At 36.8% G+C, this 17,989-nt stretch overlaps 1 protein-coding gene across 1 annotated transcript; it reads right to left on the reverse strand.

Annotated features, from left to right (window-relative positions):
* Positions 1-2,655: 2,655 nt before the first annotated feature.
* LOC134823326 (uncharacterized) lies at positions 2,656-13,805 on the reverse strand. The gene is made up of 10 exons (XM_063834751.1): positions 13,652-13,805; positions 13,040-13,271; positions 12,726-12,749; positions 11,441-11,555; positions 10,391-10,520; positions 9,866-10,040; positions 4,642-4,765; positions 3,955-4,084; positions 3,218-3,401; positions 2,656-3,088 (listed from the first exon to the last, which is right to left on the reverse strand). The coding sequence occupies exons 1-10, from the start codon at positions 13,778-13,780 to the stop codon at positions 3,081-3,083; spliced, it is 1,251 nt and encodes a 416-aa protein (XP_063690821.1). The 5' UTR covers positions 13,781-13,805; the 3' UTR covers positions 2,656-3,080.
* Between the last annotated feature and the right edge of the window lie 4,184 nt (positions 13,806-17,989).

Consider the following 17,989-nt stretch of genomic DNA (forward strand, 5'->3'; position numbering starts at 1 on the left):
CAGACGTCAAACAACTGGAAGGGGTTCAGCGCACGTTCACAACGATCGAATAAATGGCCTACAACATCTAAAATACTGACAGAGACTTAAGGCCTTAAATTTGATGTCATGTCGTTGCAACGGAGGAGAGAACGATATACCTGCATCATCCATATATGGAAAGTGCTGCACGGCAAGTGCCCAAATGATGTCAACATCCAGTTCTCCGCAACACTCCGACCGCCGACGCGACATGGCCAAAAGGCAGTTATTCCCACTCTGAATAAATCTTGACATACGTTGCATGCCACTTTTCGTGCGCGAAATATTTGGGATACGTAACATGTATCAAAATAAATCTAACTAGCAGTCAGCGCAACCAAACGCTCTACGATAATTCGTGTGCAGTAATTGGACCTCGATTGTGGAACTTAATTCCACCAAACATGCATACTATCGAAGATCCCCTGCAGTTTAAAGAAATGCTTACAACGTTTGTGAAATCATTCCGGGAGAAGCCTCTAATGCTCTAATGGCAGGATACAGCTGTCGAAATGGAAACTCGTTACTGGACTGGATTGGAATAAAGCCAGCGATCTCGCTGTCCGGGTGGTCAGCAACTCTTATGACCCGATAGCGGATAGAGAATTCAATGAAGCACACCAAAGTAACCAAAGTAAGTAAATGCCAAATTAAAAGCGAGGTCTCCACCAACAGAGAATATAGGATCGTCTCCCAAATTATCAGCATCATCAGCAATTGACTCCTGGATTGGCCCTCCTTGAGTAACAATTTATCTTCCCGGGTTCGTGATTTACAGCCCGAACCTGAACAAAGTTATCAAAAACTTATAATCTCTGAAAACCTATAAGAAGATTTTGATTTGAATAGAGTTTATGGCAGACTACAAGTTGAGGTGGTATTATATATAACAATCCGTGCTGAGGCTTATATATATAGACATGTTACTTATGTGATGCTTTAGCTGCACTGCAGCAGGGCCATCAAGTAAAATGACCACTCTTATGCTTTACTTCGGACAACCATGGCTTTATAGTCACGGCATGTAACCGGCACTTACAGGAAACCGAAGGATCAAGTCTAACGCCAGCGACGGTTAAGGTATTATAAACCCCTCCGGGTCAGAATAAGATTCTGATAATCCCGGCTCCCGCTGTTAGTTTTTTCCCGCTGAATAAATAACCCCGGCACAGCTTCTATAATCCCGCCCTGGTTATTTGGCTCAACTAGATTTGTTCTGTTTTGATATTACATGAGAATTTCAACCGCGCACTGTCACGTGTTTTGATGACGTGTATCACGTGACTAACTACTACGACGCGCATTGGTAAAACATGTCACGTGACCTATGGCTTAACGTAAGAACTATTTAATACACTTGATCTACGTATCGGTCTAACTGCAGGCGCTGGCAAAACTCCAACACACTGCTTACATTACTTAAACTCTTACATTAATTGGACCAGTTCCAGAACTTGTCTCGACGGTTACATTTGATTTTGTCCGGTTAATTTTGTCGTGTTTGTTATAAGCCATGTATTATATTATATATAGTCGTCTACTTTGATGGACTTCATGACACGATATCATTATTAGCTCCACCTTTTATCGCTTGCCAGGCTTAACTCGACGCCCCTTATCGATATTCATATTCATTCAACGTTCTGACTGAGGAATAATGTTTAGATATAACGCCAATTTCAAAAAAAAAATTGAAATATAATCCCTGCGCTTGCCGGGGTTATGTGTGTTATACCACACTTTCTTCGCCCGAAGCTTCGCTGTATTGATCATATACAGCTCCTCATTCAACCCTCACACACGATTTCTCGAGCATTCGGCTGAGTAGACCGGGGGGCTGCATAGGTTCAACGGAACCCTCAGCAGAGCGTCAACGACGCTCACCCCATGGCTAGCGGCACAGACGGGAATCGTACTTGGGACCCTGTGAATCATGAATGCGAGGTATTTCACAAGCAGGCCGACTAACGAACTGCGCCACATATGGGTCTATATTGTGCATTATCATTATCTCCTCTGTCAGAAGAAACTATAGAGTCGGTTTCGAGAGAAGACCTCCCCCCTCGGCCCCCTTAAAAATATCAGGCAAGATGCAGTATGTCAGTTAGCATTAAACCAAGTAGAATGGAGTAACCTGCAGCTACTTTGTACAAGAGATTTGTGTGATGCATGCCACTCCAACGATCAGGAGGATACCTCTTCATGTAGCATGTATATATGTAGCTAATTTGAGTTAATTTGAGCTGTGATATATTGTTTGATTATTGAATTTGTTCAAGATTCTTACCAGATCTTCTTTTATAAGTTTTAAGTATACTGGCCAATTTTTGTTAGGATTAGAGTGTATTGTAACAAAATTAGTGTTACAATAACCATCTGAGTTCCGATATGCGTGGCTCACTGTCAATGGCGCCCTCTTTGTTAAACGTAGCTTAGGCACATGGGTAGTGTAGGTGAAAGGTATAGGGTTAGGATAACAAAAATCAGGTTATTTTTTATTGTTATTGAGCAGATTCAGTTATTCTCGATACTTTTGTTCATCTATTTTAAAGTGCTCATGCTTATGAATCAGTTGAAAAAATGTTATACAATTTCAAAAAGTGAAATGGCCAGGAGTCGACTAAAACATTTGGATGATTTCTAATTAATAAGTAAATTTTACTATATGGCATAAACATCAACATTCTAATATTCTACACACTAACTTCAATTTGATAAGGAGAAAAACTGAATAATTACTAAACTCAACAGTAAACAATTCCCATTTAAAAATTACATGACATGCTTAAACTGTATTTTTAGTTCTAAAAATTGTTCCGGACTATTTCATTCTTCGCCATGAGGCATGATGCTGAATCATAAATCCCAAGCATAAATCAAATTTATTCGAATATATATTTATTGATTGTGCATGAATTGATGATAAATAATAAAATTGTCTTTTCTCAAAAAATTGTCTTTTCTCTCCAAATAGGCAAATAATAATATTATACCCTTTCGTTGGTTTAAACTATCGTATCTTAATCTACGTCCATGCTGTTCTTTTAGCCCGACATCGCTTATTCAACTGAAATTAAAGTTGCAAATTGGAAATCGTTTTTTGAATAAGTAAAAAGAAAGGAGGTATACATATTTTGGAATGAAATTTCAAATAACCAAGCATGTATAATGATAACATGATTGAATTATAGTTTACCTCTTTCGCCATAAGTTTCCACCTCGCAAAGAGTTAATTTTTTCCCAGAAGTTTGAATGATTTTAATCATATCTGCGATTGTATCCCCATTGTGTCTGCATTCGATGGTGTAAGATAGTTTTCCACTTTGATAGTCTATTCGACCACAAATTTTAACCAAACTGCTTCCATGAAAGGCTTGAACCTTAAAAATTATGGGGTTATTGATATAGTTAATAAACTTACAATAATTTTTCTCCTTTAAATATCATTATTAAATATCTGTGTTGTAGTTAGGAACTTTTAATGTGTTAGAATAACAGATTTAATCGTATCTGGAAAAACTAAGAAGGAACTATGTTTGAGAAAAACTTTGCTTTATCAGTTCTACTTTGATACCTGGCTGCTCTAATATATATTATATTATAATGCACAGTAGGCTACCATGCTAGCATAGGCCTAAAATCGACTTTCTTAAATTTCTTTGAAAATAAGCTTTTCTTATTGTAAAAAGCTAGCCCGATGATTGGAATCGTATTTTTGTACCCAAATTACCTTAAAAACAAAGTTAGGGGCATGTGTGATGGTCTAAAATACCCTATGCTAGCATGACCCCCACTCACAGCCCACTGTGTAATGTGTATATGAAAATTAAATTGAAGGTGACATAAATTGAAAAAGCGTCAAGCGATGGTACAATTGCATACAGGACTGACCTTATAGCTCTATAATTTACTTGTATATGAGTTATGACCAACCTGAGCTCCATCAAGTCTGTCTCCACAACAGTCCATTCTGTTGTAGATAACGACCTTGTGCACTTTGTAAAGTACTCCTAGGTTGACCTTCCACCATGCGGTACCTGAAGCCTTTGTATGTGTACAGGAACTGAAAGATGAGTTTTAACTGTGAATCCAGCCATGGTGAAGTAATGAGTTCAACATATATGATACTAGTGTAACCCGTGCCTACGGCCGGGACTTGACTACTGCAGTTGAATTGCAAAGGTTTAGTCCCTCCAAGAGATACCTGCCACCAGGCACGATCTCCGCAGTTTGTTCTGTAGGTATGAGTGCAAGAGCTGAAAGCCAATACAGAGTTAGAAACTTAGAAACTTTTCCAATGCCTGATTTAAATTTTAACATGAAATAAGCATCAAATGAAAATAGACCTTCATTCTGAAAATTTCATGCACAAATATTGAAGAATTGTTCAAATGTTCAGTGCTAATCTGAATAATTTTAGCGACCCAAAATTGCACGTATTGCAGCTCATAAGTATCAAAATTCAAATATACCTTTATTCTGAAAATTTCATGCACAAATATTGAAGAATTGTTCATTTGTTCAGTGCTAATCTGAATCATTTTAGCGCCCTGGGATAGTGACTAGTGAGATAGTGGCGATTTTAATCGATCCTTGGAAGAGGTACAAAGCGTAACTTACTTTTGGGTCCAACTATTAGCTGTGTTGCCATCAATTGCTCTTGCCGCATTGCCTCCCCATCCGGTACTACTTTGAGAGGCCTGCCTGTCATCAGAGTCTATAAGTTGATATTTGCTGAAAGTCACTGAAAGATGGATAAAGTCTTGAGATGACAGTCATCATGTTGTTTTTATTTGAAATCTCTAATTGTAAATATTTTGTGTGTGTGTGTGTCTGTGTGTGTCTGTAATTTACGAATGGTTAAATCAAGAATCAGATAACCTTGTGACGCATTGAGGCACTGAGGCACTGAAGGCACCACTTTGAGGCCCTTGAGGTACCAGTTTTGAGACCCTGAGGCACCTGAGGCAACAATTTGCAACACTTGATGGCACTAAATGATGATAATTATGGGATAAATTTGCTACCCTAGGCTTATCATGAATTGAAAGGCCTAACAATTCATTAAAAAATGTCAGAAAGGTGCTAAACTGTCCTAAGGACATGATGGTGTGATAAGAGTTGGGATGTCTTAAACGGTTCTAAATTGGTTCGTCACTACTTGGGTGGATAATTATGGATGGTAATGTGGCACCTTCTTCATCCAAAGATCTCGTACAATATGCTTGTGATATTATATTATAATTATTACCATTTTTATTAAGTTGTTAACTAATTAATAAAACAAATATTTAATAAAACAAATATTTATTTTTACGGCACAATCAAACAATATAAATAATAAATAAATCAGGGGAGGTTTGAAGAGGTTTCAAGTGCCGAAGGCCACTGCTTATCTTTAGGATTTGAGAGTGACCTGTGCTTAAAATCCCCTCAACCATCCACTACGTCAATATACTTATTATACAAATGTAGAAAAATATAATAATCTAAAATTGCTTATTGGTCTAGTTTGGTGACATAGAAGAGCCCAGTTGAGTTTTAGTTTAGGTTTATGTTTTAAATCATAGTTTGAAAGGTTAGCCATGTTTCATGGCAGAGAGAGATATCATGTGTGCAGAGCCGTACCGGATGTAGAATTTGAGATATAATATAGATTAGTTACCATATATTGGGGTCACCTCGATTTTGGAGGGATAGCAAGTGCTTTTTAAGGTTAGATTTAATAATACCTGACGAGGCTGATAAGTCTGAATTTTTGGAAGAACCCGGGATTATTATCCCATCTTCATTAGCATCACATATTTCGAATACATAGGGGATGAGATCATTCCAAATTTTCGTAGAGGTGTACAAAACGTTCTGTTGGGAGATATCTAACCTCAGTTATAGGAAAATCAGACGAAGTTTTTCATTTCTAGGACAGAACTTGAGAAGATCTGTAATCGACTGGGGGACATCAAATTTAAGAATTTTGAATAGTTCCATAAATGTATGGTACATGTGCAGATTCTCCAGGTTCATAATTTTCTGCTCAGTGAATAGCGGTTTAGTGTGTTCAAGACAGTAGTTCTTGCTAGCCATGTGTTCGTTATAAGTTAATGATGATATTATACAATTAAGTACATCATTATTCATTAAATACAATACTAACGTAATTTAATCCATTCTAGGAAAATGATGTGATCTCGGAGGCTATTCGTCTACTCGACGTTGGTGGTTGCTCTACGGTGTACCAGTGCTGCTAGCCACGCCAGTTGCGGTTGTATGTTGGTGGACTTGTGTTAGGAGTCGTGTTCTTCGGTGTGACAAGTGTGTACTATCGGTGAGAAGATAGATTACAGTTGCAGTGTACGGTCGGTGTGACCAGTGTTTGTACTATCGGTGAAAAGATAGATTACAGTGTACGGTCGGTGTGACCAGTGTGGACTATCGGTGAATATAAGTCAATTGGATTGTACTTAAGATAGATTCCAGTACGAAGAACTTCAGAGAAGAACTCCACAGATCTCAACAGAAGACAAGTAATAGTGTCGGTGTATTGTAGAGATCTCAACAGAAGACAAGTAATAGTGTCGGTATATTGTAGTAGAGAAGTTACATTGATTGATAGTGATTTGGATACTTTATATAATTGAAGTGATTGAGTTATTATATATATTGAATTACTATTTACCTTTGTTAGTCATTGCAGTGCGAGTGCGTAGTGGAGTGTGTTAGTTTGGAAAGCAATTGACTAGGAAAGATTCACTTAGTACAATATTGTGTATTATCTCATTATCAGTGTTCAAGTAGATAGTATTGTGTATTATCTAAATTTACTTATTCCAGTTTTATAATATCGTGTTTATCTTATTATCACTTGAACGTGCACAGGTTAAGTTGTATTATTTATGATCAAAATTGGGAATGTTACCAAATAGCAGTCTTATACATCGTTTTTGAATTGCAAAGATTTTATTCAGCTTATGTTTAGGGATCCCACCCAAGCAACTTATACAATAGCTAAGATGTGACATAAAAAGAGCATTGTATAGTTTCAAATATTCAGATTTGGGAATAAATTTGCAAATTCTCTTAATCGATACAATACTGGAGTTCAGCTTCAAAGATAAATGATTAAGATGTGGTTCCCAACTTAGCTGTTCGTCTATTATCACCCCAAGAAGCTTTGTACATTGAACTTTTTTTAGCCTTTTTTTCATCTATTGAAATCGTTAGATTCCTGTTAAAGGGCCGTGTTCTGGCACAGGTCTGTGTTGCTCTTGACAAACCTGGCTGAAAATGCATATAACATAAACAACTTTTCCCTGCATTTATATGTAACTTGTTAGACTCCATATAGTTACTGACTTGTTTCATTACATGATTAGCTTTTTCAAAATCTTCCTGTGCTGAACGACCAGTCACAAAAATATTTGTATCATCAGCAAAAAGGACGAATTCAGCCAAGCTTGAGGAGCTCACAATATCATTTATATAAATCAGAAATGGTAGAGGTCCTAACACTGACCCCTGGGGTACACCATACTCAACTGAACACTTGTCCGATTTTTCAGTTTGAAAAGAAGTTACTCGGCTACGGTTTGTAAGATAACTAGCAAGAGTTTTTAGTGCAATACCTCTTACTCCATAGTGTTCAAGTTTATGCAGAAGTTTGTCGTGCTCAATTGTGTCAAATGCTTTACTTAGATCAATAAATATTCCAATTACATGATTTTTCTGTTCAATCTCATTAAGTATTTTATTGACAGAATAGTTTACGGCATGAGATGTTGAGTGTTGTTTTCTAAAACCAAATTGTCGATCATAAATCACGTTCATAGCACTGAGGTATAATATATAATTATATAACCTATTATAGATTATTTTTTCAAGTATTTTTCCAAACATCGGTAATGTAGAAACAGGTCGATAGTTATCAAGGCATCGTGAGTCTCCTTTTTTATAAATTGGTGTAATAGAGCCCGTTTTAAGCTTGTTTGGAAAGACCCCATTGTCCAAGAACCAATTAAAGAATCTAGAGATATGACCAGACAGATAATTTACACTCTTTTTTAAGACTTTAACAGAGATATCACTTGCCTTCCCATTTTCAAGGCTACCAATAATTTTACTTATCTCTTCCTCGTCACAGGGGCTGAGAAAAAAAGAGTTCACTATTCTTTCTCTGCCCTGGAGGTATTGTTTAAACTTCGTTTTATTGAAATTGCCATCAGTTACCGTACGAGATGGTACAGAAGATTGAACTTTTGAATTAAGATTACGAGCAATAGTTGTAGACGAGAAGTAGATGTTAAATCCGTTTGCAATCTCACGGCGTTCAGTTACAATTCTACCATCAATTAAGAATGATGCTTTTATATCTTTTTTAGATTTTCACCTGAGTTCGTTAATCAATTCCCAGGTTTTTTAAATATTGCCTTTAGCAAGTTCAAATTTTTTCCCATAGTGGGCTTTTTTCGCAGATTTTATAGCTCTGTTTAAGATAGAACGATACTCCTTATTCTTAAGATATAAAGTTTCCCCACCTAATGGGTTGATTTTGGTACACGAAACCTTCCATCGCTTGTAGTGAAAGCATTTAGTAAACACAGATTTAATCAACGCAGAAGTGATCCATGGATTCATCAATCTATTGCGTTTTGATTGAATCTAATCACTAGTTTCTTATTTAGAGAGTTGATAACTGTTCTGTTTACTCATGAACTCATGTTTGGGTTGACACAGAATTAGTTCCAAGATACTCTTATCAAATTTAAGTTGATGAAATGAAACAAAACCAAATTTAAATTTCCATCCTTTAACGACAAATTAATGACAGCTTTGAAAACTATACTCAGTAAATCTATTTGGGATCACCTGGTTAAAAAGTGAGTTTTCGGTCTTTCTTGTCAAGCATATCAATACGAACGGTATCAATATGAACAATAGATGTGATTCCAAATTACAATGGGCATTTTCTTTGGGCTTATTTGCGCTATTCTATATCATTGGGCCATGACTTTTGGTATCATTCCAACAACCAATCAATTAACTTTGCTGTTTTTATTACATCTTTCAAAACATTCGATGACTGGTTATAACATTATCCATACCATTACCAACTACAAAGTTATCTGCCTCTTGGTATTAGAACTTTTAACGGGTGAGGGAAACGTTCAGTTACTTCAAATTCATCGAAGCAACCCACTCACCCACTGACAGTGACAAAAATAAATTTTAAACCTGGCAGCACCGCATATTCAATCTGAACCGAAAATTATACTTCTATTTAATTAATTACACAAATGTGTTTCCTTACGTCGAGCAGTTGCCTAAAAACTTCCATTACCCTGATAAAATTGAGAACCAAAGCAATCACATGGGCAGCTGACTTAAAAGATACCTGGACTCCAAACAAATTTAAATTACAGTAATCTAATTGCAGCGGCACTTACTTGCTTACTATTACTATCATGATTGTACTATATTCTGAAAAGCTCTCAGATCTATTTTGGGCGTTTTTAACGACTTTTTTTATCAAAAATTTGTTCACAAGATCGAATTTATAACTGATAATTCATTCGATAGTTTAGTTTATTTGATATCGATATTGATAATTGATATTGTTATTGTTATTGTTGAATGAGTAAACTCCTACGATAAATGAAAAAAAAAAACCTTTTTTACGAAGGGACTTGGAGTATAAACCATTAACGACTAAGTTCGCATAAATGCCTATCCAACCAAGAATTCAGAAGTTTAAAAATAAGTTATAAGAAAGGAGGTATAAATATTCTGAAATGAAAAACTTGATATTTCAAATATTGCGTAATGGTAAGATGATTATATTTTAGTTTACCTTTTTCGCCATAAGTTTCCACCTCGCAAAGAGTCAAGGCATCGCCAGAAGTTTGAATGATTTTAATCAAGTCTGCGATTGTATCCCCGCATTCGATGGTGTAAGAGTCTTTTCCGCTTTGATAGTCTATTTGACCACACTGTTTAACAAAATTGCTTCCACTAAAGGCTTCAACCTTAAAAATGGTGGGGTCATTGATATAGTTAATAAGCTTATAATAATTTTCCTCCCTTAAATACCTTTATTAAATATCTGTGTTGTTGTAATATAAGGAACTTTAAATTTGTTAAAATAACAGATTTAATCGTATCTGGAAAAACTGAGAAGGAACTATGTTTGAGCAAAACTTTGCTTCATCAGTTCTACTTTGACACCTGTCTGCTCTAATATATACATTATATTATAATGTATATATTAAGTTATAATATGTAAATGAAAATTAAATTGGAGGTGACAACAATTGAAAAAGCGATGGTACAATCGACCTTAGCTCTATAATGTACTTGTATATGAGTTATGACCAACCTGAGCTCCATCAAGTCTGTCTCCACAACAGTCCATTCTGTTGTAGATAACGACCTTGTGCACTTTGTAAAGTGCTCCTAGGTTGACGACCCACCATGCGGTACCTGAAGCCTTTGTATGTGTACAGGAGCTGAAAGATGAGGTTTAACTGTGAATCCAGCCATGGTGAAGTAATGAGTTCAACATAATATATAATACTAGTGTAACCCGTGCCTACGGCCGGGACTTGACTAGTGAGACTACTGCAGTTGAATTGCAAAGGTTTAGTCCCTCCAAGAGATACCTGCCACCAGGCACGATCTCCGCAGTTTGTTCTGTAGGTATGAGTGCAAGAGCTGAAAGCCAATACAGAGTTAGAAACTTAGAAACTTTTCCAATGCCTGATTTAAATTTTAACATGGAATAAACATCAAATGAAAATAGACCTTCATTCTGAAAATTTCAATTAAACAAATAATCAATTCAATTAAACAAATAATCAAAGTTTTAGCACATTTTACAGCATAAAATTTAAACAAATGAAAACATATAATGCTCTTAGTGGTAAATGGCCGTTTGCTCTGAGCTGTATGGTTTTTTGACAATCAACTAGCGGGGCAAGGAATGTACTGGCTGGTAGCTTTTGTACACATCAGAACGTTAGTCTGGTTGATTAGTGACCAAATTAGAGGCGTTGATAGGAAGGCATTATAATTTGTGGGTGTAAGAGGGAATATTTGGCATGCATTATTCTAGCAGCTATTTTGTAACAAATGGTCTTTACGATTATTAAGGACGGTAAGTATTTTGGGTGTTCAATACTAAATCATGGCTAAATGTCTAAGTGGGGGCCGGGGGTTTAAATTTAGGGGAGAAAAAGAAATGAATATTGGGTTAAAATATTAATCATAGATGTCAACCCTGATATAACTATTGTACTAAAAATTTCATGCAAACATATTGAAGAATTGTTCAGAGTTATTCTGAATCATTTTAGCGCCCTGGGATAGTGACTAGTGAGATAGTGGCGATTTTAATCGATCCATGGAAGAGTTACAAAGCGTAACTTACTTTTGGGTCCAACTATTAGCTGTGTTGCCATCAATTGCTCTTGCCGCATTGCCTCCCCATCCGGTACTACTTTGAGAGGCCCGCCTGTCATCAGAGTCTATAAGTTGATATTTTGCTGAAAGATTGATGAAGTCTTGAGATGAGAGTCATCATGTTGTTTTTTATTTGAAATCCCCAATCGTAAATATGTGTGTGTGTGTGTGTGTGTGTGTGTGTGTGTGTGTGTGTGTGTGTGTGTGTGTGTGTGTGTGTGTGTGTGTGTGTGTGTGTGTGTGTGTGTGTGTGTGTGTGTGTGTGTGTGTGTGTGTGTGTGTGTGTGTGTGTGTGTGTGTGTGTGTGTGTGTGTGTTTGTGTGTGTGTGTCTGTGTGTCTGTGTGTGTCTGTGTGTCTGTGTGTGTGTATGTTTGTGTGTGGGTCTGTTTGTGTGTGGGTCTGTGTGGGTCTGTTTGTGTGTCTCTATTTGTGTATGTGTGTTTGTGTGTGTCTCTGTAATTTACGAATGGGTTAATCAAGAAACAGACTGTACTTCTAAGTCTCTCTGAACAAAATATACTGAAATATACACAATTATGACTTTGTGACGCTTTACAGACCGTTGCACCACTTTGAGGCACCAATTTTGAGGCACTGAGGCAACAATTTGCAACACTTGATGCATCGTACAGGGTTAGAAACATAACATGATGATTAATGGATTGATTTCGTGACTAACCAGACCACTCAGTTAGATAAACAGTTTTTATAAATAACTGTGGCAGTTCATTGTCGTCATAAAACCAATATTTAGTCCATAACTGTTGTTTTGCTCAACCTGCATCACTCGATAAACTTATTCAACCATTGAGATCAAAAGTTACACTCTTATTCACTCGACAATCACGTGACTTACTTTAACACGTTCTCTATGTGATTCTTGTTGACTATTCAAAACCTTATCAGCTTATCCCTCTAACCCTAACTATTAAACAAGATACTATATCTTACTGTATGTCTGCTTTAAAAAATTAGAGTTATAGGAGTATATCTGAGGACAAGACATTGCTGAGATGATAACTACCAATACGGGTCACCTTTAAGTATGAAGCTGTTTGAGTTTACTGTTCTTAGACTCAACAAAGTTGAAATGAAATGAAAAGTAAGTTTAGTTTAGAATAAATCTTCAGCCGTATTAAACGAGCGTGCCTTCCATTTTAAAATAGTATTTCAGTTATATAGTAGTTCATAAGAAGACTCGAATCGTTTTTATAAACTGAACTTGGTCTGATCAATAATTTTGTTAACTCACTTTCAGGCTCCGTAGAAGGCTTTTCTGAAATTACATTCGTTACCTTCATGAAGGAGCACTAGCAAGTTGAAAATTGGAAACTTGCACACGTGGGGACATGCCCAAAATCTTTTTAATCTATTACAATTGTAAGCGAATGGGAAAAGCGAGCGACCGATTTCATTCTCGGTATAATCAATTTGTATTTGCGGACGGTAATTATTCGAATTAATATCATTTCCTTTTGTTTGGTAGAGAGAGACACTGTTGCGGTCCACTCTACCCATGATTATGGGTTTTGGTAAAATAAATACTGACAAATTTATATATCCTACCTGGTATGATACGTGAGTTACACAAGCTATCATAGTCGCATGTTTCGATTGCACAGGCATAATCCTTCAAATCGTTCAAAACATTCTCAAGATCAGATTTTGATTCCCTACATTTATCCAAGTCTGATGACACATCTGCCGCCTTCATACATTTATAATTTTTCATATAGCTGAACCTTTCACCCTCAAAAAAGGTCACGGTAAGAGATGAGCACACGGTTCCCCCCGGACACTGAAAAAAGACAATTTTATTATTTATCACCAATTTATCACACAATCTATCAATAAAGATACATTCGAATAAATAATACCAAACTAAATTTTGGCCCTAGATTCTTAGATGGTAACATACTATAACTATAACTATAAGGGGTCGTTCTCATATTATGTAATCACTTTTTTGACCATTCCACCCCCCCCCCCCCCCCCTCCGTAATCAGTTTTACACATAGCTAGTGTATCAAGATTCAAGATTACACTAGCGTAATCATTTGGAAACCACCTACCCCCTCGGCTGATTACGTAATACTAATAATAATATGTGCAGAACGACCACATATTATAAATAGACTTGTGGAATAAATTCATACGCTAGCAGCTAGCTGGTTATACCTGAAGCCAGCTGTCTGAGTTACAGGTATTTGTAACCCCTGATTCCAAATTGACGTCTTGGCAATGGAAGCAATTAAGCGATTGAGCTCGTGCCACCATTGCCACTATTATAGCTATTGCTATATTCATTTTAGCTTCTTTGCTTTAGGCTACTGTAGATATATTGTTAATAAATGTCATTTTTTATATTGAAAAAACAGGACTCTAATAATCAGGCGTCAAAAATGTTCATCCCGACCTAGGATATAACAGCCGATGAAATGTAACTCAACGTAATGAAAACAACCGATGATAATGAGGACCTGTACGTTCAGGCAAAGACGAAGTTTCACTCAACAAATTAAACCGGGTTAAGTGAATAAGGAGTAGGATCGTTAAAACTCTGCGACTGCAGGGATTATTTACAAAATAACGCCGCAACTAATTTTCTATCCCATTTCTTAGCAGTATCCCAGAGGGGCTTATAGCAGCCTACAAAAGCTACAATCAGACAGTAAGCTTGCAGCTACAACATCATCAAAACATACCCTTTAATCCAAATTTATAAACTGCAGTACGCAGTGAGTAGCCGAGGCGCCGTGCAGCTCTATCCGCATTATCTTCAATGATTAAAGGTATCTATAAAATATAACTTATTGTTCCATTGAAAACTTATTGTTGTTTCATTGGATTGTTTCACAATAGAGTCTGAGGTCTGCAGCTGAGCACGTCAACTTAAGCCCCTTCCAGCCATTGCCACGCTACCATCTAATATAGCAGGTTTTATAGAAAGGCTGATAATCACTTAATCAATTTGAAGCCATAATATAATTATCCCGAAAAATTAACCGCCAATCGAAATTATCCTGCCTATTTATCTTATTTGCGCAGAGATGTATCCCAAGCAGCGATTATTCAATCGATTTGTTGATTATTAGAAAATCCTGCAAAATTTTAATTGTGACAAAACCTGCCTTGCATCTTTCCACTTATACCCACTATCCCACAGCAGGTTCGTTCTAATATTAAAAAGGCAGGTTTTCCGTTAAATAAAATGTCGAATGCTGCAGATTTAATGCAGATCTTTCATCTTGCGTAAGCTTAGATAATTCGAATCAATTTGTTGCGTGATTAAACCTAAATTGGCAGGTTTTGTAGCAAAGTTTAATGTTCCTACAAGAGATTAAATTAAGTTAGTATGGTTTTAATGATGTACTTAATTATCATATTATATCATCATTAACAAAAAATGTTGATTCTTGCAGGATTTGCCAAAATAGCAGGCTTTTGGATAATTTGAGTGTACAATGTGTAATACTGTAATAATCGTATAACTAGGTTATTAGTAGAAGCTCTTACGGGCATTTTCTGCTCGATACGCTAGGGACTCACAGCCGTACATGATGGCATTAAAATTATAAAGCTATTAAAACCAGGAAAACCTACAGGACCACTCAAGAATGTGAGGCCACTCTGTCTGTTGATTGGCACGACAAAACTACTTTCCCTGATAAGTTGATAACAGTAACAGTGTTACTGTTTTCAGGGAGAACTCAGAGGCAGGTTGGTCGATATACAGGCCCATAAAGCTGGACACAGCAGCTGCTGTGCTAACAATAAACTAACATCGTATGGACGCGACGTATCCTGATTTCTTTTGTAGGTGAAATTCTTAACTCTCTTAATGCAGTTAACAATTATGAATCAACGAAAATTTGCTTTGCGTCAGAGTGAAGGTATGTTTTTTTTGATCTAGGAAAAGATTTGGAACATCATTCAAGAATTCAGGAGGCATGAACCTTGCTCGGATATTAGATCATGAAAATTCAGGAGGCATGAACCTTGCAGGAGGCATGAACCTTGCTCGGATATTAGATCATGAAAATTTGTGGAATCCATTTATCAAAGAAATGGATTGATGACCAGGAAACTTATGCTCTATAGTACGTTGTTTTTTATTAAGTAGAAAGCAGTTGGAATGTTTGTTACCTGGACAATTAGATTTGCAATCTACAGGAGAGACTGGAGAGAGTTTAGCGACTTTTATTAGATTATTTAACCTCCAGAGGTCAGATATTCAAATCTTTCCGTAAATCATCTATCAAGTTTTCCGTCTATTCTATTGAGTCATGAATCAGAATAGACGGATTAGCGATTACCGGTCTCATACCGTCTTTATGATGACCTGATACTGGATACAGCTTCTAGTTCTCTGGAGTCTGGCTGGATGTAAAGAAAAGGATTGTTCTCATAATACTACTGCTGTCTCACAAATCATTGCTAGGATGGGCACCTACTTATAAGCTGGACATGTTTAGGTACACACACCAGGCTCACTCATTAAAACTCATTTGTCAATGTTTCATCGTTTAACTGTAAGTTGGGTGAGCGATGCAGGCTTGTCCGCTGTGGTTCAAGAGATCAGCGGCGGCGTTAACCAAAACAACACCGAAAGCGGCGGCTTGGAATCAATGGCAAGTAAATTTTGTTTTTCGTGCAGTTAACTTTATCGACAGTTCGTGCTAGTGTAGCGAACCACTTAGTCTAATTTAGTAACTGTAATACTATTAGTAGAAGCTCTTACGGCATTTTCTGCCCGACCTAGGATACAGCCGATGAAATGTAACTCAACGCAATGAAAACAACCGATGATAATGAGGACTTGCACGTGCAGACAAAGACGAAGTTTCACTCAACAAATCAAACCGGTTAAATGAATAAGGAGTAGGATTGTTAAAACTGTGCAGGGATTATTTACAAAATAAATATTAACGGGTGATACTGATACTCATAAAATATTTGTCCAACTCGGCGCGCGTCTTGATAGGTTATAAACCTACAACTATTACTATCGTGTCCATAACAATAGCTTACAAATCAAATTAACTCATCAGAAAGATGTCAACTTTTGGTACACACTTTTTGTACAAAATTAATCAAAATCGGAGACAAAAAATTCTGTGCCAACTGATGGCACTTATTAGTTATTACATTGACTATAATCTTATAATGAGAACAGTTCTCAGGTGCAGGTTACTGCGTAATAAGAAACTCGATCGAGGTGCATAGACAAAGTTTCCACCTAGGCACTCAGGCAACTGTATACCAGTGTGAACTGTTTGCTCTTAACACATCAGCACACTGGGTAACTAACACTACTACAGAACCTGGGAGTATAACATTCTTTTTAGATCCACACTCCACAGGCAGCAATTTTAGCAGTCACATACCACACGGTCACATCTATAACCAGCTTGATTAATTATATACATTATACGTATTCGTCAATTCTGGAATCTGGTCACGACCATACGAACAGTATAAAACCAAGAATTGTATTAATGAGTGGTGTTGAAGAGAGGTCATCAGGTTAGGTCACAGTTGTACTTGTGCCCTATTTGACGACAAAAACATTTAATTCATCACAGGGCAAGAAGACCGTTAAAAGGACTTAAAGAATAATTTAGCAGAATACCTACATTTAGCGGTCAGTTCATTGGGATTTGGCGATTTGTCACTGAGGACGGAGAACTAGAAGTTTGCCGGTGAGGACGGAGAACTAGAAGTTTGCCGGTGTTCTATGTGATACGATTAAGCGACACCATCATCAGCATGTTATTCTCCAAGTATGTTTTAAGGCTGTGAAATATAACAAACCACATCATGGTCGCAGTTATAGATTTTAATTATATATTTCAATGTTGCCATGGGGTGGCAAGTCCCTATTCATCGCAGTCCGATAATTTTAATGCCTATCAACAAGGTCAAAAGGAAATCGCGGCACGTCCCATTCTCCACGACAAATTTGTTAAGTGAAATTTGGAACAATGATAACATTGATCAATTGTTAAGACAATTAATCTATATTATAATTTTATAACATACCTTTGCGAACACAATATCTATATGGACAAAAACTCATGAGGGTAAAGGAAATATTTCTACGACAGTGAGTCGAGGGTTCCTCCCACATATCCTCTAGAGTTCTGGAATCATTTCGCCAGTATTCTTCAGGATCCGGAGTTCCTCGGACCTCTAACATGGTGGAGCAGTATTCTGTACGACCTTCTTAAGTTATAGCTTCTATGTACAGAGTTGTCATATGAACTCTACCCCAGATCTAGCCGATTTCTAGGTCAATTATATTCAATCCATGGATCACATCACTAATCTAAATTATACGCCACAAGCTTCCATGTTAATTACTTGATGACATATACGGTGGTCATATCACTTCTGACCCAAGGTCTGGCAGCCGATGCCGCAACCTCTAAGTAGCCATCTCTAAGTCGTACACACAAACCAACTAGCAAGTCATTACGCTACAAACCAGTCTACCCCTTAAATTCATAATTCTAT

Source organism: Bolinopsis microptera, chromosome 11 (genome assembly GCF_026151205.1).
Source record: "Bolinopsis microptera isolate Bmic1 chromosome 11, MBARI_Bmic_1.0, whole genome shotgun sequence".
Lineage (NCBI taxonomy): Eukaryota > Metazoa > Ctenophora > Tentaculata > Lobata > Bolinopsidae > Bolinopsis > Bolinopsis microptera.

Coding starts and splice junctions, on each gene's coding strand:
- LOC134823326 (XM_063834751.1), bottom strand. CDS start 13,780: ATGAATATAGCAATAGCTATAATAGTGGCAATGGTGGCACGAGCTCAA. Junction 12,750..13,039: donor TAACTCACGTATCATACCAG/GTAGGATATATA, acceptor ATGTAATTTCAG/AAAAGCCTTCTACGGAGCCT. Junction 10,521..11,440: donor GCTAATAGTTGGACCCAAAA/GTAAGTTACGCT, acceptor CTCATCTTTCAG/CTCCTGTACACATACAAAGG.